The 24629-nt window shown below is 29.9% G+C and overlaps 1 protein-coding gene and 4 pseudogenes across 1 annotated transcript; 1 reads left to right on the top strand and 4 right to left on the bottom strand.

The window, feature by feature from the left end:
* Positions 1-4093: 4093 nt before the first annotated feature.
* LOC118064387 (DE-cadherin-like) lies at positions 4094-5738 on the bottom strand (annotated as a pseudogene).
* Positions 5739-6628: 890 nt separating this feature from the next.
* LOC118064316 (DE-cadherin-like) lies at positions 6629-8319 on the bottom strand (annotated as a pseudogene).
* A 3539-nt stretch (positions 8320-11858) lies between these two features.
* Polr1E (RNA polymerase I subunit E) lies at positions 11859-13375 on the bottom strand. The gene is given in 9 exon segments (XM_066388604.1): positions 11859-12030; positions 12032-12128; positions 12198-12273; positions 12276-12388; positions 12477-12568; positions 12570-12663; positions 12726-12774; positions 12777-13121; positions 13259-13375. Coding segments are annotated over 9 exon segments (1083 nt in total). The 5' UTR covers positions 13323-13375; the 3' UTR covers positions 11859-11877.
* A 6615-nt stretch (positions 13376-19990) lies between these two features.
* LOC118063835 (mitochondrial import inner membrane translocase subunit Tim16-like) lies at positions 19991-20510 on the top strand (annotated as a pseudogene).
* A 237-nt stretch (positions 20511-20747) lies between these two features.
* On the bottom strand, positions 20748-23549 carry LOC118064063 (exonuclease 3'-5' domain-containing protein 2-like; annotated as a pseudogene).
* Between the last annotated feature and the right edge of the window lie 1080 nt (positions 23550-24629).

Here is a 24629-nt window from a genome sequence, read left to right as displayed (position 1 = left end):
AATTTTTTATAAATAAATGTTCTATTCTATTTACCTTCATTAAATTACATGATTCTAATATAGTTTTTACAATGATAATATTTTATTCTTCATGTATTTGTCACTGCAATTGCTTGTGGTAGGAAAACCACAATGTTTGATTATTTTTCATTACGAAAGTTCTTTTTCCCCAACCAGTAGAGAAGTTTAATGTGCATTGACCGTATTTTTAAGAATAATGGTAATAAAATCAATTGCAACATGAATATTGCCAATACATGGTATAATTCATTAAATTTTTTCTTTTTAGCCTATAATATTTTTTTTATAAATCAGATTTTGGATTCTAACTCAAAAATAGAATTAACTTACCTATTAAAGTTTAAGGTTTTTCTTAGTAATTTTTCACAAATTATATTTTCGTAAATAATCTTATTTCTTCTAATGATGTCTAATAATTTATATTTTGAAACTTCAAATTCGCACATATACAAGAAATATAGATAATGAATCTCATATGCTGACTTACTATTTAGAATAAACTAGACAAAGATTTTTATACGTGTAGACATCAATTAGCTATTGTCAATACTCCATGTGCATGTAATAGGTTTCTTTAAGATGGACTATTTTTATCACAACATTATATTGAAAATTAATTTGAGAAATACAATTACCACTGATGTTGAAATTTATTTAATAGTTATATTTATTTACAAGAATTATATATACATGATTCCTACAAAAATATTTTGTTAGTAAAAGTATTTTCACAATAGAAGCTAAATTAATTATTTTTCTATCTATGAGCCATATTCGCATTCTACTTATTGTATAAAAAAACTTTCATTTATTTCAGTAATGCATGCATTCATCGAGCTTCATTTTTAGGATCAATTACGAAATATCTGTTTAAAAATACATGTTTCAGTACACCAATAACAATAATACCTTAAATAAAAATTTACTACATACTTGTACCTAAGTAAATTTACACATGTATCGATGCTTTCAAATTCCTAAAAATATTTATAATAAAAAATTATGTAAAATAGTAAAAAAAGTTTTAGAACATATTAATATGTCCTATTGTAAGAAAGAAGAAAAAAAAAGAACAAAATTTGATGTGGAAAGTAACTTTAAATTCAGTCTCTAAAGTAAATCAGTAATAGTATCAATAAAAAGTATAATTTCCTAAAATTTGGTATGTATTAGTGAAATTCAAAACAATTTTTTATATATAAAACTTTATAAAAAGTAAATTTCTGTTCATAATATGATTACTAAAATAATTCCAGTTATCAAAATGCTTACTATCAGTTAAGAGAAACATAGTAATAATACTACTATTATGAAAATTATGTACTGTAATCATTATAACAATAATTTTTCTAATTTTCCAATCAAATTTTATATTTGCGCATGCACACAAATGAATCTTTGGTGCTTTGGCGAAAAATAAATAATACAAAAAAATGTGTCTGAGCCCAAAAAAATAAAATTGAAATGATTATATTGTAATTTACTTTTTCAACAAACATCATTATTACGATTAACTGAAAAGCAAAAAAATCAAGTATAATGAAAACAGTAAGTATGAGTTTTAGTACATGCACAACTGTTACATCTGATTATGTAGCCGAAATGATTAATATTCATCTATAAATATACTTTTAATCCTTCAAAGAAACCTATATTCACTTAAAATTAAATAAAACGAGTAATTGGTTAAAAAAAGCATTCATTTGTTTCCAATGTAATTTGAGTAACACCAACTTTCACTTTCTCTATCTGTCACGTTGAGAATGTCGATAAGACCGATGACGACGATGACGATTAATATTACCATCACTCATATTATTATCTACACCATCATTTTCAGTTTCTTTGTCATATTATCATCTTGGACATCATTATATTATCTCGACTTTGATAATGATGATGCCGGAGATCATCATCATGACTATCATTATATCATCATCTTCGTCATTACTTGATTCTTCTCCATACATATCTGCCAATTTCCGGAATCTTGGACCCAAAATTAGATAAATAATTGAATTTTAAGTCACCATCATCAGTTGCATGATGCCAATGATGATAAAGAACATCAGAATTGCCCTTCACCTTCATATGCATATGCCGAACATCATCATACGGTGTGTGTCAGATCTTTATCACAATTTGTTTTTTATTATCAAGAATCCACAAATATCACGTGAACTGCCATTTCTTCAGAATTTACTCTATTATTTGGATTATAGATGAACCACTTTTGAATCAATCCTGTGTAGGGTTGTCATATATATGTCTTAAAACATTAATCGTATCCAGTATCAACCACACCTCCTTCATCTTCGTAATAATTATATTTCCCTTATAAGCATCATATCTTTATATTAGATCATCTCGCTTCCGTCTGATGACAACCACAGCTAGAAGAAGAATCATCTATTGCTAGCCTACGCACACATAGGATCGCACCAGCAAAATTGGTATCAATTCCACGAACGGCTTTTGACATACTGTGACTGCATGCTCGGAGAAGCATTTACTTACGCGAAAGTTCTACTAAAATCATAAGTAGTTCCATTTATTGTTAAATTTCTCGATATACATCCAACAACCCTCTATTAATAGGTTTGTAATTCCAACTTCACTAACTGAGATAAATCATTAGCTTTCAGCATTGTACCAACACCAATGTGTAAGGGCTATTGACATTAAAATTCATAGGCCCAATGTGGTCAACTAAACTCATACATGCTGACTAACCACAGTATCAACTTGCATTTCAGATAGTAGTTTTGTGTCCACTAGCTATCAATTCGATGCTCTTTACGACCGATCGTCTAATTGTGTGTGTTTTGGTCAAGTTTTACAGTTCCAGCCACTGGACCCATAATCAACATATAAAACAGCGGATACATGTTGAATTCAAGTGACATAAATCCTGATAAGTTTGATCATGCATTGTTCGCCAACTCCTCGGCCCAATGTAAAATACTATCATGGTCTAAATAAGAGTTTACTCTAAACCAGAGGAGAATCATCACATGCGTGATTGTACGCGATGTTAAAATGCCCACATCACCAGTTGAAACCCTATATCCATAATTCACATCGTGGACCATCTAACCAGGAGGCATCACATCGATCTCTTCACCCGTTTCAGTAATTAATGCGTTCCACCGTAAGAGGGCACGTTATGGTTCATCAGCAACATGACAAGTTGGCACTGTGGGTCAACAACTGCTCTACACAACACGAATGATGCTAATATTTGTGACAACAGAGTAAGGTTCGGTGTTACACTTAAATAGCTTCGTACAAGAAGTTTATTACAATCGTCTCTCATAAACATTCATCATATTCATTAATGAATACTGACGTTTAAATCGGGTTCTAGTCTCTTTTGATATATGCAACTATGGGCATTTATCGTTCAGCGGCATAATATGGACTTCCATGTGCAGAAAATCTACACTCTAGTAAACTTTTATAGTGTAATGTGGCGACGTGTAATAACACAGTAAAGACATCAATATTTCTATAGTGAAATTACAGAACTCGCTGATAATCGTTTCGTGCAACATGTCTTCCTTTACTATAGCTGCATTTCGGTTTGGTGCATGAACTCTTCAGCACGTAGTCCATGAAACGTACCGACGCCCAGGCTTCATACCTGCTTCTATTCGGGTATATTTTTACGGTGACATTCACATAGCATTTACACTGTGACGTTTAATAGCTTTAGAGGCTTCCGTTACCTTGAATCGACAAGTAAATAATGAAGCATCATTCCATTGACCCAGAAAGCATAGTTATCATTCCATTATCTAATTGAGTGAGAATCTGTGTATATGAAAGAACTCCCTGTTCCACAGTGGTAAAATTATGTATAGTATCATTCTTCTCATATCTAACCAGGAAAATGTTTATCCTGTAAGTCCCAAGCATCGAGATCGTCACATAAACTCTCCGATTAGACTGTATCAGGTGCTGTTCTTGATAATTGTATCCAATATAGACCTGGAGCCATCTTTCATTTCGTTGATCGTTTATATCACCATTAGTGAATAGTAAGTGTGAGTTCCTGTCATTACTTATTTTGTTACCGGTATGCTGTTATTAATATGTGAATGTCAGATTGTTCTAGAATTTCTTCACGATCAATGTCACTCGGACTACTGACGAATAAGATCATCGCTCTTATTGAAATTCGACTCAAGATAATATCGTCAGCCGAATTTTCATCGATACTGAAGTTAAACTGTGGTCCATTTGCATCTGAGTCACCAATCTCGTGCTTTAAGTTTTGTTATATACCGGCCGTACGTAATCCTTCTTGCAAACAACGGTTGAATCATATCTAAAAATGGGCGCCTAAATCGTGTAATGGTCAATCATGTTATGTGACGCATATTGACGCATAACCAATTTCACGTAATGGCAGTTGGGCTCCCTCGTCATCTCTAGCCTAAACAATCACTGTCCCATTGGAATAGCCATTACGGAGGCTCTCTATCACGGGGTTTTTTACAGTGTAATGCATCCTGGTGTTATCACTGTTAATGAGTGTTGTTGTGATCTTCTTTACAATAGAAATATGCAATATGTTGATGCAGGCACGTCTATCTTCAACGTCTGATCATAGGCCCTCAACCGTATGTATACATCCATGTTATATGAATTTTCTTCTCTATAGTGTGGATTTTGTCGAAGTCTTCAAAACACGGGTGGATTATCGTTAACGGTCTTCTATACAAAATTTCACTGTGCGTTATCACATCATCGGACTCCACTCAAAGCTCGAACAGTTAAATAGATTCAGTTATTTTTCATAATCTAAAGGCCTTTTAATACGACTTTTTTCCGTCGTGCCGTCAATATAGAAGCTATCATCGTGGTGCCTGAACTAATGACGGTATAACGTCGTTACAGGCGAGCAGGATCCATGTCATGGGCTTTAACTTCAGTAACAAGTGCCATAAGTTAGCATTTCAAGTATTGAGTTGGCAGTATAAACTGATCTACTTAGACATGTGGTGGATTATCAGTTTTTATCGGCCATTTCAATAACGAAAGTCGTGTTGCCAAAACTTTATTGTGTTCTCCTGTTAAACACAAGCACTAGGAGAGCTGTGCTATTGCAATGACTTTATCCATTATGACGTACTTCAGCTGCTCGGTCAACAAATAGTTAATGTCGTAATATTACCAGTAATTTAGCAATATAAATACATCTGATAACATTAAGCTACTCATACGTAACTGATATAGGGCTAAGTGCGACATCCGCATCAATCGCACGAACTTGCATTACTGAACTCCGGCGGTTCAGTTTCCAATACACTAGCCTGTCTTCATTTCTCTCGAAATACCGGTAGTTTTATCAGTTCAACATCTAATACGCTTCGATCGTAACTATTGTTCGGCACAGCCAACTTATATTTATTTTGAACACGACGCTAAGAGTATATCGGTGATCTTCATACTCTCCATGTTGTGATAAGTGATATCAGCTGTATCTTTGTCTGATGCTAGAGCCTAATAAGGGATTTCCTGTCCTTTATCGTTTATTGTCTGTCCCATCCAGGAACAAGCCGTCAAAACTAATATCGGGGCGGTTATCATCAATGATCGATATTGCGTCACGTCTATATGTCGCGCTCGAAATCACTAAAGTTTTCTTTTAATTTATTCACACAACAACATTCATTCAATCATTTCATTTATTGCACCAATCACATCACCATCATTCACAAACACATTCAAAATTCAACAAATTTCAAAACAATTTCAAATCACAAACAACAAAATTTCATCATCAAAACAAATTCATTCATTCATTTCAATTCAATTCAAATTCAATTCATTCACAAATTTCAAAATCAATTTCAAAACAAATTTTCATCAACAATCCAACAACACATCATCATCAATCAATTCATTTCATTCATTCAAATTTATTTCAAACAAACACCTCAATTCATTCAACAATCACAAAAATTCAACACATCAAACACAACATTCAACAATTTCAATTCAATTTCACACACTTTTCATATTTCACATCAAAAATTCACAAATTTCACATCAATCATGCATTTCAATTTCAAAATTCACAACAAAAACATTCCAATCAATTTCATCACATATTCAAAACACACAATTCAGAATTCAATCACATTCAATCATGTCAACAAATTTCACCCAAAAATTTAAATTTTTCATCATTCAAACTCATTCAGTCATATAGCACAACACAATTTCAACATTCAATTTCATCAAAATTTCAACAAATTTATTTCATTCACACATCAATTGCAATTCACAAATTTCACATTACAACACACATTCAGCAAAAACATCATTCATTCAACAAATTCAACACAATTTCAAAATTTCAACAATTCAAAATTCATTCAATCAACAACAACATAGTTCAGAAAAAGTGCATTCAATTCACAAACACAATTCAAACCATTCATCATTCAAATTTCACATCACAATTCAAAGTCATTCACAACATCACAACAAATTCACTTCAAGAAAACAAATTAAATCAATTGTTCGAAGGATTTTAACGGGGGGCCAAAAAAACGTTGGAGATTTTTTTATCGATTCAAGAACTCGAATTTCCAATTCAATTCACGAGCTTTTGGCCAGGTTTGCCAAGATCTTGAGCTCTCGCAATCAGACGAAATTTGTATTCTGGCTCCCGCTAAAAAATATTATCATCAAGTTTAGTACTGAATGCAAATTATATATATCTAAAAATGCGCATACAGGCTACGTACAAAATTAACTTTTATTTTAAATGAAAAATTTAATACCTTAAAGGAGAGAAATGAGCAAAATTATTATTACCAATCTTATGTATAGGTAAAAATCATTTCTATCATTAATTTTGTAAGTATGTAGAAATAAAAAAGCTGTATAGATTTTTTAGCTTACGTCAATTCTTTGATTAAGGTTGATAACCCCAGTTTTTCATCGATTTTAACATAATTAGCATCTTCTGGACGTATCGAAGATAAACTATATTGTACAACTGAATTCTTCCATCATCAATATCTGTTGCTGATACTCTCATACTTCTGCTTTTACAGGAGATCCTGAGGGACTGATTCATGTGTAACCTAATAAGATCCAATAGAAACAATCATAAAAACGTAAGACTAAGAAAATTACTTTAACAAAAATAAGTGATCAAATCACTCATTTATTTGATAGCTATAGATTATCGATAACATATCTTGTCTCATCAGTAATCGTAATTGATATTTTTGTAAATATAAAAGAAAAGAAAATATAAAAAAACATATTAATAAAAGTTAATGAAACTAATGGATTTTTTTGTAATGAAATATACCCAACAGTCAATTCTTAACAATTAAGAACCATTTCTTGAAATATATATCTTTCAATAAAAAGTAATTTGTAAATAAAATAATTTTTGATATTTCGTAACATGTATCTCAAAAACATTTTTTCGGTCCCAATTTGAAACGTTACTAAACAAACTGTTATTGGTAGTATATCCTTGAAAGACCTATTTGTTGACAAATGGCAAAACAAACTGACTTAAATAAAGCATTTGAAAACCCGAATTCTTTGAAAAAATAAAATAAGATAATAATATTCGTTGCAAATTTATGATAAAAAGACATTAATGGATACGTAATATCAAAATTATCTAAATTAAATTGTATTATTAATAATTTATAATTATAGTTGATATTCTTTAGAAACCTGTAAGAGCTGTTGAATTAATATTTTTTTTATTCAAACTTTCGTCTTTTTGTTTAAATATTATTGCAAAGAAAATGATTAGAATTTTATAGTTTATAAAATTAACCATTAAATTACTATAAAACGACTCAGAAAGAGCTCACCACTTTATCAAAGACTGGTGAATTGTCATTGACATCTTCAATGGTCACTTTAAACGTACAGACATCATCAAGTTGAGGTCGACCGTTATCAGTTGCCAGCACTGTCAAATACGCTTCTTTCTCACGAGCTGGTTCATCTCGATCTAACACTTGTGTAGTTTTTATCAATCCAGTCACATTATGATTTCGAATTTGAGTTTTTCTCCAGGGCAGTAAACAAACTATAGGAGATGGTACCTGAAATACAATTATTGAGTAACCAAATATCCCATTACCATATAAAATATTTGAGTAAATTTTTCTTTGTACCTCCTTCATCAAGTGGATCACGGTCTTCAGCACGTACAGTGATCACTATAGTTCCTGATGGTTCATCTTCTTTTACAGTAGGTGCAATTTTGGACAATCCGAAAATACAGGTTATGATTGTGATTGTCATCATTATAACGATTAGTCTACAATAACAATATCATAAATAATGGTGTTCCGAAACAATAGTAAAGAAAAAATAATTATCAAAATAATAAATCTTATAATAAGAATTGCATGTGATTAAAAAATATTATTACAAAAAATAACATACCATTACTACATGATTATTAAAACTGAATGGTTTGATATGTCGTTCCATCTTCATGTCGTAAATGTAGTTGTCGTATTTGAATTCATTGCCTATAAAAAGAATCATTTATTTGTGATTTGTCATTCAAAAAATAACTTCTATAAAGTTTATGACTTATTTAAACCAACTAGTTTTTAAAAAATGATTATTTATAAACACGGATGCTTATGGCAAGATTATTGTTTATTAGTCCATTAAATGATGTACTAATTAAGTACATCTATTACAATTTGATGGATCTGTACATAAAATAATATGAGTCATTCAAATAATTTAATAATTTTCTGAAACTCATTTAGATCTGATTTTTGAAAAGATTTTAATTTTTATTTGAAATTTATAATAATTCATGTCATTTTTATTATTCTATGGTGATACTTTTTTCTTTTTTTCAATGACTCAATATTAGTATACCATTCATTATTCGATAAATGTGAATATATCTACAAATTACTCATCCGATCTCCCACCCGATCTTTGTATACAAAATGCTATTAACGGTGTAAAAAAGTATAGGCTCTTTATTTAAGATACTTGTACATTTGTGTAAAAAAAACAACAATAATTTTTTAGTCTGTAAAGATTTTTTACGTAAATTATGAAAATTTAAAGCAAAAAGAGCTGTACTTTTTACACAACTAGCGATATGAATACCGTACATACATAACAAAGCAGAAAGATATGATATAGACACACCTGAGAAACATTTCGATATATAGTAAACTCACCTAAAGTTCTGTTGCTGAGTAAGACAAGAAGAGTGAGGGTACCGACAACAATGAAGCCAAAATCGTTAGTCTTTGCTTAGTAGGATAAATAGTTAACCATCGCGAGTATAACATTTTTTCGTGAGAATAAATATTTTTCTCAATAATTAAGTGTATATTGGAAAAATATAGAAATATTGTTTTCTAATCAAATTTATAGCTATTTTACTACACTATTATTCACGTTCACTATTTCTAAACATTTTAAATTATCATAAAATAATTTAGAAAACTTTATAAACTTATAGCTTATACGCGTTTATTTTATAAATATTCTTGAAGAATCAAATGATCATAGAACTATGAAATAGTATCACATACATTTCACTTATATTGTCTGCTTTTAAACACATTCGGATTAGACTTCAGCCTCAATTGAATCTAATAATATGGAATGTAAGATTATCACGAAAAAACCAATACCACTAATATTGCTGAAATCTTGTGTAAGTTATATTATACACATATTCTTAAACTCACTATCATGACTTAAACGCGATGATTACTAAGATGCCAATGAATGCGATGACGCCACTGCCGTTGCCCATACCTCACGTTTTCCTTACTCTGAGTATGTAGCTGATCCCCCTACTACCTTTTGGTTTCACAGCCAGAGCTTTATTCCTAATTTTCTGTACTGTATACATAAAGAATGACTCAAACGAATTGCAGATATGGTCACACTTTTGAAATTTTTTATTTTTATACTCGAATATTTTATATTATATTTTTTTATAAATTTATTATTATATTTACGAGAATTAATGTTCCATACTTTCTTAAGTTTATATAAAGATACATAGCTACATGTATATTATGAATGCACAATAGGCATAGTTATTATTCTTACTTTGATATAATCAGATTAATTATGGAATCAATAAATCGTTATTAGGATAACGTTTGTCAATTTTTAATATTTGAAATAAAGTAGAATATATGTATAGTTTTTTATTGAAAGTTGTCACGGAACCAACACTTTTCTTCGAAATCTGTTATTTACATGTTTATTATGCCATAAAAGAAGGTTGAGAACATTGATCTCTTCTGTTACATTTAAATGGTAGGGAAAGTTATTTAAAAATATCAGAATTTTATATCTAGAACCAAGATAAAAATATAGAACACATTATGAACATAATAGGGGCGTAAAACCAAAGGGTTGGGTGGGGGGGCAATTGACAAATATTGTCTGAATTATTATATGTATATCATATAAAGATGTTCTCTTTACAACAATTAACTACTATAATAATCTTTCGAACTTTTGTACCTTGCGAAATAACAATTTGATTATATGTATTTTTTTCATCGGTAAACTTTTCATCTAATCAAACGATTCCCGATAATGTTTTTTATCGACAATGTAAATAAAATACCTGTGAATTTAAATTCATGTAATTATCAACCCTCGACAATTGCATACAGTTTTTCAAAAACTCTAATAATTTTTTGAAAATTTGTTTATAATTTTATATTGACAACGACTTTTATACTACTGTTTTTTGCCACTATTTAGTATATTCAGAAAATATATTCGATGCAGTTGGGCACGGCTATATTATCGTTTTTCGGGGTCAAAGTAAACTGAAGTGTCACATGCAGCCCATATAATACGACATGGAAAGTGTGGTGCCAATTTCAATAATAAATAGAATAAAATTGTATGTGGATTTTCTTTCTATCTAGTGTTATAATTTCTTGAATGAAAAAAAATAATAATAAATAAAAACTAACATAAAATGATCGTAAATAATATCAATGGCTAATTTTTCAATAACGGTTAGTGTCAAAATAAGGTTGATCAATATTCAAAATATGTAAAATTGAAATGTTTTGATATAATGTATATTTTAAATTAGTTAATAAAATAATGTTTATATTAATAACTTCAATAAATTTTATATTATAACATAATATATCTATAGCTTATGATTGCACATAAAATAACTCAGTACTTTACAGTTTCCCAATATAAGCTAATTACGTATCGAATACCTTCACTTAGTTTTAATTATCAACAACGTAGATTAGAAGAATATGCATAAATCATTATTTTCATTAAAATATGCAATTTTTTTTATGATTTAGCAAAATTTGTTAAATCAATTATCGAATAGGGTCAATACATTACAGGAATATTATTTTAAATGATATTAGAATAAATCATTTCGAAATATGAACATTGTTGAATGATTTTTTTTAATATTAAAAACTTCATTAATGTATTTCTTGACTATACAAAATTATCATTTTACAATAGAGCCATTAAATGAGAATTAAATGGATTATCTATTATATTGTTGAAAATATAGAATTCAAACATAAGTTTTGGCGAATGTTCTAAAGAAAATATAAACCGTATTATTTTTGTTTATTTTAAATATATATAATTTAAAAAAGTCACCTGGTCATATAAACAAAAAAAGGATAATTTATGATTGTTATTAGTGTTAAATAGATAATGTTTAATAGTAAAAATAATACAAATTCGAATTTTTATTTGTTTGAAAAGGTAATGTTGTAGAATATTAAACTGACTGTCACAAGTACTTGAATTATTTTTCCTTACTATATATTTACTTTCTGTAAAAGTAAAATATTACAATTATTTTTTTTTAAATCGTGGTATTATATTTCCAGGTGGCGGTAGTGGGACTTTCAATACAATAACATTTTTATCGTCTTTCAATGGCACAGCTCCAACAATTTTTGCTAATTCGAGAAGTTTTTTAATACCCAAAAGTAGAGTGAAAACATTTACTAAATACTTCTAAATCCAATTTAAAATTATTTATCATCAAGGCCAAAATGATGCAATGAATTATACCTTTATCTCTCATAGTAATTGGTCGTGTTCTGAAATTGAAAATGTATAATCAGTATAAAACTGATTTAATAGAAATAAAGAAAAAATAATTTTCATACCGTCCATTGATACTGAGTACACTGTATGTTTCAATAATAAAATTACTAATTTCTGGAAATGGTGAAATTTCAGAACTTTTCTTTTGGCATCTCTTATATTCATATTCATCCATTTAGTAATTCCATAAATAAATTCTAACACAGCTATTTATGATTTTTCAGTGAATCATTAACGATAGATTGATAAGTATCTACGTAAAATCGAGATCTGTAATGAAAAATGAACAAAAACTATTATCTCAATTTAAAGCTAAATCAAAGCAGGCATAAGAATATTACCTTTCTGAATTATTAACTGAAATTTCCCCAACTTTATCGATAATGAGTTTGAGTTTCTCTTCAGGTATGATATCATATAAATTATATACATCTGTTGGTGACTGTGCACTCTCTGTTGCATGGTGGTATATTGTTTGAAATTTGATTATTTATTTTCTGAGTCAAATCCCTTTTATTATTTGAACATCTGAAAATGATAGATTATTATGTTTGATGATAATAAAGATTTCATAGTCGCAAACTCAATACTTACTAGTTGCTGTTTTTCCAAGTTGATCTTTCACTGCATCTATACTAATTTCATTTTTCCAAGTTGAATAGTTCTTCTTTTTGTTTTTTTCGAACCGAATTGTTTATTAAGTAAAACAGATTTATCATCATTCAAATGAACGCTGCAGTCAAGCTGTTTATCTAGTATAGGCGATACTTGCCAACGCTCAACATTAATTAATCTAACTTTCCCAGTTTTTTTGTTAAAAATACCTAACATAGTATAAGTTTTATCTTCTTCATTAATAGATGAATAACCTTTATAAACTATCTTGTTAGTTGCTACAGCGAGTATATTTTCTCCTTTTTTATTAAAATAACCACATTGCAATTTTGAAGATTGTTCATTTTTAACAATGCCATTTGGAAACGATACTGGAAATATATATAATTCGATGTGATTGTATTACTTATTTGTATAAAAAACTACATTCATTTTAATTATTAATAATTCCAGCAATAATAATGAAAAAAGAAATGTAATATTTATAATTTTAAAAACATTCACATACCAATACTGGGTTGAATTTTATTAGACTCTATAACCACATCACTTATTACACCTTGATGCTTCATTTTTTTTACTCATATAATATTATTTTATTAATATTAAATCAAGTAGTATTCAATAAAACAGAACATGTGCTATTCATATTCATCGAAGTCAAAGCGAAATTCACGTTAATCAGGGCTGATTTCTAACCATCGATTGGTTATATATTACAATAGTTTCTCTTGAGACTTTTATCGGGTCAAACTAAATATACATATATATAAGGATTGAGCATTTCCTATATTTCCTTCCCAACAACAGAGGCTTTCTCTCTCATATCTTTAAGGCTGGGCTGAAGTCAGAAAGTTTCCCGGAGTTGACTTTACGCCCTCGGGTTGTGCGGCGAAAAGCCGAAGCTCGATATCAATTGAAATGAGTAGGTAACAGAGAAATCGTTCGAAAAATGATAATTTTCAGGGATGCACTACAAAAAGGGAGCCTTAGGGTACCAAGAAATGTACAAATTTCAGAATAATCTGTTCCGAGCAAGACAGAGCACAAAATATATCTATCTATCTCCGTCTTATTTTTCAGAGAAGACTGCGAGTTCGAACAGTTGACGAGCAAGCACATCCCCCACTCTCTGTGCCCAAGCCTGCAGCTTATAATTTTTAAACATATATAAGCGTATTGGAACCATAACAGCTCAGTGGTTACAGCATCGGTCTTTTATTTTGCTAGGCAGGGTTCGATTCCAGTCATGATAAAGTTTTTTTTTTCTCTTTTATTTGTTAGATTTGCATGTAATTATAACATTAACATGCTAAAATGAATTCTTACTAACGATTTGATTTTTTTTTCTCAATTATTTATGTAATTGATCGACGCCGAGTCGGAAAACATATGAACAGGGTTTATAAACACTTTTTTTACTATAGCTATATGAACGTAGCTTTTTTTAAGCAATTTAGAAATATTTAGAAGTAGTTGAAATAATCCACGGGGATTTCCGGCACTTCGCCGGCAAACTCTATCCCTACCCTTCGTACTCAAGCCTGCATTATACAATTTATAAACATAAACATAATATCAGAGATAATATGTTAGCTCTGTAGGTAGAACACCAAGCTTTCATTTTACCGATTAGGGTTCGATCCCACTTATAGCCAATTTTTTTTTCATTAAAATTTTATATAAATACAATAATTGGTTGTTTATATAAGTTCAAAATCAATTCCTATTGTCTTTTAAAGACAACACTTTCGAAAAAAGAGAATTCATAGTAACTCGTTCCTCACCCTCAGCTTATTTTCAGAAAAACAAGTTGTTCTCCGTAATTAATTGGAAGAATAATTTAATCAAATATATGAATTAATTTATAAGTATATAAAGTCACTTAAGCAAAAAAAAGAAAAAACAATTGCCTATGACTGCGATCGAACCCTGCCCAGCAAAATAAAAGATTGATGCTCTAACCACTGAGCTATTATGGTTTCAATAAAGTTAAAGATGCTTGAAAATTATAAGCTGCAGGCTTGGGCACAGAGAGTAGGGGTAGAGCTTGCCGGTGAAATGTCGGAACTCGCCGCGGATTGGTTAAACTATTTTTTATTGTTAATAAGTTGTTAAAAAAGGCTATTATCAATGTATTTGTACAAAAAAAGGTTAATGACCCTGTTCAAATATTGTCTCATTTGTCATCGATTAATTGAAAAATAATTTTACATAAAAATTGAAATTTAAAACTCATTTTTGATGTCGAAATCAAATCTTCTGACTACAGAGCCAGCATATTTTCATTTGCTTGTTTACGTTTAGATATCGTAAGCTTCAGGCTTGGTAACAGAGGGTGGGGGATGTGCTTGCTCGTCAACTGTTCGAACTCGCAATCTTCTCTGAAAAATAAGACGGAGATAGATAGATATATTCTGTGCTCTGTTTTGCTCGAAACAGATTATTCAAAAATTTATAAATTTCTTGGTACCCTAAGGCTCCCTTTTTGTAGTGCATCCCTGAAAATTATCATTTTTCGAACGATTTCCCTGTTACCTACTCAATTTCAGTTGATGTCAAGCTTCGGCCTTTTGCCGGACAACACGAGGGCGTAAAGTCAACTCCGGGAATAGAGATGTGAATTTACCGGTAATAGAAATTCGGTAATTACCACGTAAAATTACCGGTATCTGACGGTATTCTGACGTCAAAAAATTCTGAATGTAAAATTTACCGTCAAGCCGTCGGTCAGCGTAATTACCGTAAATTACCGGTCATTCGCATCTATATAGATGAATATGATGAGCTTTTTACCGAGGAAATGGCTTGCTTTCAAACTTGCTTGCCAATTTGCTTAAGTTAATTTTGCTTTTTGCACTTGTTAATTTAAAACTAATTAATTATTATAAGATGAAAAAAAAATTTTGTAATTTGTAATAAAAAAAATATTTTACATTTTTGACTGTTAGGACAGAAATAATAAATCTATTGAAATTATTATAAACGTTTATTTAGTTAAGTTTTTGGTACATTTTTTTTTATAAAATAGATAATCCTTCGTTATTACATATTATAAAGAATTGACTTTTTTAACTTTTATGTAAATTATTTATGAAAAAATAAAACCATATAATCTATAGTTTCTATCAACTAGTAATATCACATAATAATTGACATATTCATTAGGAAATAACAAGTCTAATACTGATTCAATTCCATCAACATCACTAATTAGTCTTGAGTAATTCTTCTTCTAAAAATTCAACTTTTTCATGCTCAGCACAAATTTCACTTATTTCATCCTCTCCTTTATTACTTTCCTCATCTTCTTCCCATTCTTCTTCTGTATTTTTGGTGAAGGATTAAGTAATTTTAAATTTCTTGCAATGTATGTTATTTTTCCTATTTTTTCAGAAATATATAAGGCAGTTTGTGATTCGGTTCCAGTTGGAAATGTTTTGAAAAAAACTGGCGCTGGGGTTGTTACAATAAAATTGATGATTCCTTCTTTGCGAATATTAGACCATGCGTCACATTGCACTCCAACAGTAGTAGCAGATTCAATTTTTTCATTAACCATATTTTGTGTTCTAACGAATACTGAATCTAAAAGATTATTTGATATTTGATTTCTTGATGGCAAATTAAATGAAGGCCGTAATGCGTTAAAAAATTTTAGCCAATATGGATTTTCTGTTATACATAATGGTGTACCAGATGCATAAATCGCTTCTGCAAGTAGTTCTTGTAGAGAATCTTCATCTTTTTTTGACATTTTATCACAAAAACTATCGATTGTATTTTTTTTATAGTTATTGCTACAAACACTTATATTATTTGGTAAATTTTCATTTGAAATCATTGAAGTACTTGCTCTATTGTCTGCTTCATTCAAATCTTCAATAGTAAATGAGTCGTCTGTGCTGTTTAGATGAGAATTATTTCGTTTACGAGGTTTACATGGTTTTAAAAGTTTCCGTAAGTCTTGAGGACAACTTCTACACTCTTTATAAAGATGTTTTCGCATGCGAGTAATGTTTTCTGCATACTTTTTCTTGCAATAGTTACATGAATACGATTTTAATTTTTGGTTAGGTTGCAGAGGGTAATGCAGAGAAATGTTTATATATTGATTTGTTCTCCCCCATTGCACCAAGTTCTCAATGAAAATCCTTATCTACAAATTGAATTTTCTTATATTAAATATTATCAGTATTTTTAATAAACAAATAAAAATGAAAATATATACCTGATAGAACAAATAAACAGTTGTATGCCGTTGGGAATTCTAAACTGTGATTGGACATGTATTAAGGCTGGGCTGAAGTCAGAAAGTTTCCCGGAGTTGACTTTACGCCCTCGGGTTGTGCGGCGAAAAGCCGAAGCTCGATATCAATTGAAATTGAGTAGGTAACAGAGAAATCGTTCGAAAAATGATAATTTTCAGGGATGCACTACAAAAAGGGAGCCTTAGGGTACCAAGAAATGTACAAATTTCAGAATAATCTGTTCCGAGCAAGACAGAGCACAAAATATATCTATCTATCTCCGTCTTATTTTTCAGAGAAGACTGCGAGTTCGAACAGTTGACGAGCAAGCACATTCCCCACCCTCTGTTACTAAGCCTGAAGCTTACGATATCTAAACGTAAACAAAGCAAATGAAAATATGCTAGCTCTATAGTCAGAAGGTTCGCCAGTTATTTTACCGAACGGTGTTTCGATTCCAATTGCGGCAAAATTTTTTTTTATTTAAATTGCATGTAATTGCAATTTTATCATGCCAAAAATGAGTTTTAAATTTCAATTTTTATGTAAAATTTTTTTTTCAATTAATCAATGACAAATGAGAAAATATTTTAACAGGGCCATTAACCTTTTTTTGTACAAATACATTGATAATAGCCTTTTTTAACAACTTATTAATAATAAAAAATAGTTTAAACAATCCGCGGCGAGTTCCGATACTTCGCCGGCAAGCTCGACCCCCACTTTCTGTGCCCAAGCCTGTAGCTTATAATTTTCAAGCATCGTTCATATAATTGGAAACTATAATAGCTCAGTGGTTAGAGCCCCGACCTTTTATTTTGCTGGGCAGGGTTCGATCCCAGTCATAGGCAATTTTTTTTTCTGTTTCTTGTTCAAGTGACTTTATATACTTATAAATCAATTCATATATTTTATTACATTATTCTTTCAATTAATTACGAAAAAAAACTTGTTTTTCTGAAAATAAGCTGAGGGTGAGGAACGAGTTACTATGAATTCTCTTTTTTCGAAAGTGTTGTCTTTAAAAGACAATAGGAATTGATTTTGAACTTATATAAACAACCAATTATTGTATTTATATAAAATTTTAATGAAAAAAAAATTGGCTATAACTGGGATCGAACCCTAATCGGTAAAATGAAAGCTTGGTGTTCTACCTACAGAGCTAACATATTATCTCTGATATTATGTTTATGTTTATAAATTGTATAATGCAGGCTTGAGTACGAAGGGTAGGGATAGAGTTTGCCGGCGAAGTGCCGGAAATCCCCGTGGATTATTTCAACTACTTCTAAATATTTCTAAATTGCTTAAAAAAAGCTACGTTCATATAGCTATAGTAAAAAAAGTGTTTATAACCCTGTTCATATGTTTTCCGACTCGGCGTCGATAAATTACATAAATAATTGAGAAAAAAAAAATCAAATCGTTGTAAACAATTACTTTTGGCATGTTAATATTATAATTACATGCAAATCTAACAAATAAAAAAAGAAAAAAAAACTTTATCATGACTGGAATCGAACCCTGCCTAGCAAAATAAAAGATCAATGCTGTAACCACTGAGCTGTTATGGTTCCAATACGCTTATATATGCTTAAAAATTATAAGCTGCAGGCTTGGGCACAGAGAGTGGGGGTAGAGCTTTCCGGGAAAGTGCCGAAACTCGCCACAGATTGTTTAAACTACTTTTCAATGTTGATAATAATATGATTAACTTGTTAATAACATAACATTGTTAATACATGTAAAGATGTAAAAGTTGTTAAACACAGGCTATTATCAATGTATTTATACAAAAAGAAAGTTTATGGCTCTGTTCAAATATTTTTCGACTTAGCGTCAATAAATTCAATGAATAAAGAGAAAAAAAAATCAAATTGTTATAAAAGATTAATTATAGCATGTCAATATTATAATTACATGCTAATCTAACGAATAAAGTAGAAAAAAAAAATTGGTTATGACTGGGATCGAACCCTGCCCGGCAAAATAGAACTCTGACGCCCTAACCACATGGCCAGCATAATCTCGATATCGAGTTAATGTATATTTGTTTTTACACTACATGCTTGGATACGCCGACTTGGAATTGAGCTTCCTTATTAACATTTATACCTAATAAAAATGATAATAATGGATGAGTATATGTATTTGAAGTTATTTGCAGGTATTATATTAATTAATGTTAAATGAGTATCATCATTTTTATTTATCCTAACTGCAATAGTCATCAAAGTGTAGGGCATTGTAAAGTGATACACTATGTTTACATCACATACATATATTACCCGTACACACACATACAGAATTTACTCGCCAAAATGCAGGGCACCATCAGTTCTGGATACGGATTGAGCATTTTTTCAATATGGATGACTGAGGTCATCTGCGAGCATAATGCTGTCACCTATCAGAATTTTTTCAAACTAATTTTCCGGAGAATGTCATCTGGAATACAAGATTCTAATTATTTCCAAATTATTCAATTTTATACTATGAATTATTTTTTAACATTCAAACAGGTGGCAAGGACTGACGCAAACACGAATTTGGGCGAAAAACGTAATAAAGACAAAAATATTACATAAAAATAAAATTTTTTTTTTTCTGGTATACAGTGGTAGGCGTTAAAGAAGGAAGACGATAGACGAAAACGGGGGAGTCAAGGAGAGCAGAATGGTCGCTAGAAATTAAATGAGGGTTATTTAATCTATTTAACTATTTAATCATATAAATCCTTCCATTAAATGTACCATATGCTATTGCAAAAGTAGGGAAAAAAGTGAAAAGCGGCGCTAAGTGATGGCTTATATACACATGTTTTTTTCATTGTTGACCTTCAAAAAATTTTTATGTTAAAATACGATTATTCTCTTGTTTTTTGTTCATTCCCATTCGTCCAGGTGAATATTTTAATACTGCCTTGCATTCAACACATTCATGATTACACTATGATTAACATTCCAAACTATACTAGCCCTAAATGTTTCGAGTTTAATCGATGTTCAAATGATATAACCTGAAAAAGTTACAACTCAAACCACTGGATTATTTTAAAATAATTTATGAGATAAATAATCGACTACCAACAACACATCCATTAAGTGAATCGTTATGGCCAAATACTTAGCCCAAATAATTGTCCTAGGGACCCAAATAATTGGTAAAGCTTTTGCCCGAGCACTTCGCCAAGAAATAGCGGCTAGCCAAGAAGCAGCAAAACGTGCTGGTGGTGGTGTAAAAGGTACACAAAGTGCTACAACTACAACAAAACTGGAATATCACTTGAAGAGGCTCTTCGTATCTTAAACGTTGAAAAACCTACTCAAAAAGATGCCATTGAAAAAAATTACAAATACTTATTTGATGCCAATGATAGATCAAAAGGGTGGATCTTTTTACCTCCAATCTAAAGTTGTTAGAGCGAAAGAAAGAATCGATGCAGAGTTGAAACATTTTCATCTACAAATGATCAGACGACAGAAAAAATGTGTAACCATTGTGTGACTCTAGGATTTAATGAACATGAATTTTGTAAATAGTAGTACTCAACATATTGAATAATTAAATGATAAGAAATAAAAAATAAGTTGAAAATTTTATTTATTTTTTTTAAATTATTCGTCTAAAGTAGAATTTGTAACTGAGGTTAATTTTATGGATATATTAAATCACGTACTCGCTCTTATACGAGTACATACAATGAAAATTGTATTTATATAATAAATTATTACAAATATTTAATTTATACTTATAAGTTATCTCTATATATTATATTATCATTTTGATTTATAAGTTAATTTGAAATTAAATTTTTTTCAATTTTATCATCTTGAAAGACCAGCTACTTTAGCATCTTCCGGTTCAATTCTATTTTGTGTTTGACGAATCATTAATCTCTCCTGATTATGTCGAACAGACCAAAGTTTTGGTAGATATTGTGGTTGCATTGTAGTCAAAAAATGTTCTCGCCACATTCTCTCTAAAGTTACAAGTCCTCCTTCAGAATTAGTAAAATACTGAACTACCTATTTAAAAAAAAACATTTACATTTTGAATATATTTCAATAAAATATTCAATAAATTTATTTAAATTGAAAAATATACTATTTTATAATTTTACGTATATAACATAGACTATATTTCAAACCTTTAACCCGTGTGGAGGTCTCATTTGTCGGTGAGACGTCGATGTAACAGGTTCATTATTAATTCGTTTTTGTACTAATTCAGCTAAATCATAAGGTGCTTTAGATTGACTTGTGTATTCTGCAATGCGAATTTCTAATTCTCTCTTGCGTTGAGGTGGAATCGAAGAACTAAATTTTAGAGCCTTCACTGCTGATATTAATTCTTTTTTTTTTCTGTATTGATCATTTCGTGTTTGTAAAATTGCTTTTGATAATGGTGCATCACACATAACTGCTAATTTTCTCCTCATATCTAAATCATTTTTATTACTTTTCTCATGGCAAGTTGGGCAAAGAAGAAGGACATCATGTGATTGATGTGCTTTCATAACCACTACAAAAAAATTATTTAGGTTATTTAATAATTAAAAATTGAAAAAAATCTATAAAAAGTATCTTACATGGGAAGTATTTGCGGTACTCTCTGGGAATAACGTTTTCTTAATAAACTTATCCGAGGCACCACACACAACACATTGATTGACTTTTACTTGAGTGTAATATCGTCCAACCTCACCAAAAGCGCGACCAGATGGTTCAAAATTCAGTTTCACAGTAAGTGGATCATCATTCACTTTAGTACCTAAATTTTTTATTGATGTACCATTCGGCTTTTTTACGATCACAAGTACATAATGTTTCACCATCTGGTGCTTGTAAATAACAATTATGATATAGAGGCTCCTTTCGTGTTGGAATACTAGGTTTTTTGAATATATTCAATTTTTCAGAAAGTTCTACATTCTGCTTTTTCATTTCACTGCATTGATTTGAGTTAGATTGTAATTTACCATTTGAACTTTGAGATGAACTTCTATATCTAAAGAATAAAAATAAAAAATTGTATAAATGAAAAAAAAACAATGTGTACCATAAATAACTTAAAAAATACCTTGTATCTAATATTCCTTCAGGTAAGTCACAATATGTTCCTTTCGCCCATGTTTTTTTAATAAATATTACAATTTTTTTCCATGTTGAGCGTTTTTTATCTGCTACTTTTTTCATCTAATCAAATGAAGAGTATTTTAATCAAACGTTAATAGTTTGATTTAATTTATATAAAATACCTGATAGAAAATTAAAACAGAAGCTATAGCATCTGAAGCTGCATATTCAATCTGTTCATCAGTCAGAGAAATAGCATTCCAGTCGCTACATGTTACTTCATAGGTTTTATTCAATTCGATTCCAAGATATTGAAGACAAAGAGCAGATAAATTTTGATGACTAGAAATTTCTAAATGATTCGCTAATAATCTTAAATCAATTGTCCCTACGACAGTACATCCATAATCACTGGTTAATCTTTTCCCATCTTCAAATGATCCTACACCTACTTTTATAATGCATTTATTTGCCAATAACTCCTAAACATGATTAATAATTTATTTTATTTTATTTGTTTAAATATTTCATGGACATTTTACATATACCTTGAGCTTCAATGGAACATATCCTATTTTTCCAAGACGGAATAAAGCACAAAGTCCATTATTGGTTGCTAATTGAAGCAAAGAAACAGAACTTTCGTTCACCCATTCGCAATCGAATCCCAACACATTATCAGTTGAGTCACTGGAATAAATCAAAACAAATGTAAACAACAAATAAGAACTTTTATTGAATAGATGGGTAAACAAGAAAGAAAATACCAGTAAATTTGTTGAATGGCATAATCACATTTTTCCGGAGAATCAGCCAAAATAATTTTATCTAACGAAATGAGTGCTTGTTTATTAATAATTTGATAATTATTATTATTATCATCACTAATGTTGGATTTATGAGAAATAACATTATGACATAAATTTTTGACACTGTGAATTACATTCTCACGAAGCTTAGAAGCCAAAAAAACTAGGCCGACCGTTAAACATATAAAAAACATTTTTAAATATTTTAAGAATTTCAACAATATAATTTCACTTCAATAAATTAATACTTTCATTGACTAATATTGATAATAATTATCTATAGTACGGATTTTATTTACAAATAAATTTAGATAATCATTTAATTTTTTATAAATATATGAAATGTCGCTAACGTATTTAGAAATAATTAGAAATTAGTGTTTTTAAGTACAAAAATCGGTTAAACTTTTATTAAACTATCACATTATTATCCTTGAAATAAAGATTCAGTCATATTTAAACGAAGAAATTTGTGCGACTGCCAGACTCGGTTGTTCCTCGATGAATCTAATGTTTACTAACAATGTGGCCTGAAGTTAATTGTCCAATCACAATTGCTTATGGACATTGCAAAAAATTTTACTGGATGAATGAAATTTACATTGTAGCCAAATTTCAAAAACTTGATTATTTATTGAGGTAAACGCAAATTGTATCAGATGTTAGAAATTTTATTATTCAATCGAGTATGTACAGTATACAGTACCGGACATATGTAAATACTGTGTAATTTTGTATAGGAGGGTATAGGAAAATCAGATGTATAACCATGAAAAATATAGTCTATATTCTTCATTATGGAGAATATAACATGTTATATTCTCCATGTTCTTCATGTCCGGTACTGTACATATTTTTGAATAAAGTAATTTAGCATTTTTACACTTTGGGGTAAAGAGCGAAACTTTTTTATCATTTGTTATAAAGCCGTACCAGAGAAGAGAGACCAATGGTCTCTCTTCTCTAGCCGTACCAACAAAAATAAATAGGGATTTTACGATACCAAGAGATGTAATTTTTGCAAAAATGTCAAAAATGTATTATAACATATTTTTGTCTTTCTGATAATCTAAGCTCTTATATTATAAGAGATTTTTTAAATTCCTTTTTCATATAGTTTTTAACATTTTTTTGTTAAATAAATTGACTTATAAATCAAGCTATAGCAATTTTCCAATTTGGGAGTTTTTAGCAACAAAGTGTTCTTTTTAAAAGTTTTTTTTTCATTGACAAAGATTGGAAAAAATATATTAGCAAAATTTTAAATCATCATAAACTTCAATAAATTTAGTAGGACGATGACTATTGATGAAGTTATTTTTTGTTCCTTTTTTTTTATTTGAATGTAATGATAATATGACATATGTATTATGTGTATAATATAATTCCTCAAGAGTCGTCTCGTTGTCTCAAGTCTGGTGTTTTGATATAACAATTTATGCTGAAATATGGCAAACTGCGTTAAATTTACATTAACGTGCTGAATCATGGTTTTCGAGCATCGAGGATAAACTTCCAAATTCAAAGTTGTTGAGCGCCATCTTGTGCAGCATTGGTTACCATTGTAAACTCATTACCGACTTAACTATACTCTTCGACATGATTAGTACTTTGTCATTTACGTCTGCTTATGACCGTTATGACCATTAAAAAGGAATTTTTACTTTCATTTAAAGTGCTCCCGTTCATTTTTAAACTAATTGTTCATACTTAAACTTATACATATATATACATATACA

This window comes from Chelonus insularis, unplaced genomic scaffold, assembly GCF_013357705.1.
Source record: "Chelonus insularis isolate UGA/USDA-ARS -01 unplaced genomic scaffold, ASM1335770v1 contig_108_pilon, whole genome shotgun sequence".
Lineage (NCBI taxonomy): Eukaryota > Metazoa > Arthropoda > Insecta > Hymenoptera > Braconidae > Chelonus > Chelonus insularis.
The sequence above is the reverse complement of the archived record's forward strand: the minus strand, read 5'-3'. Positions and strand labels throughout refer to the sequence as shown.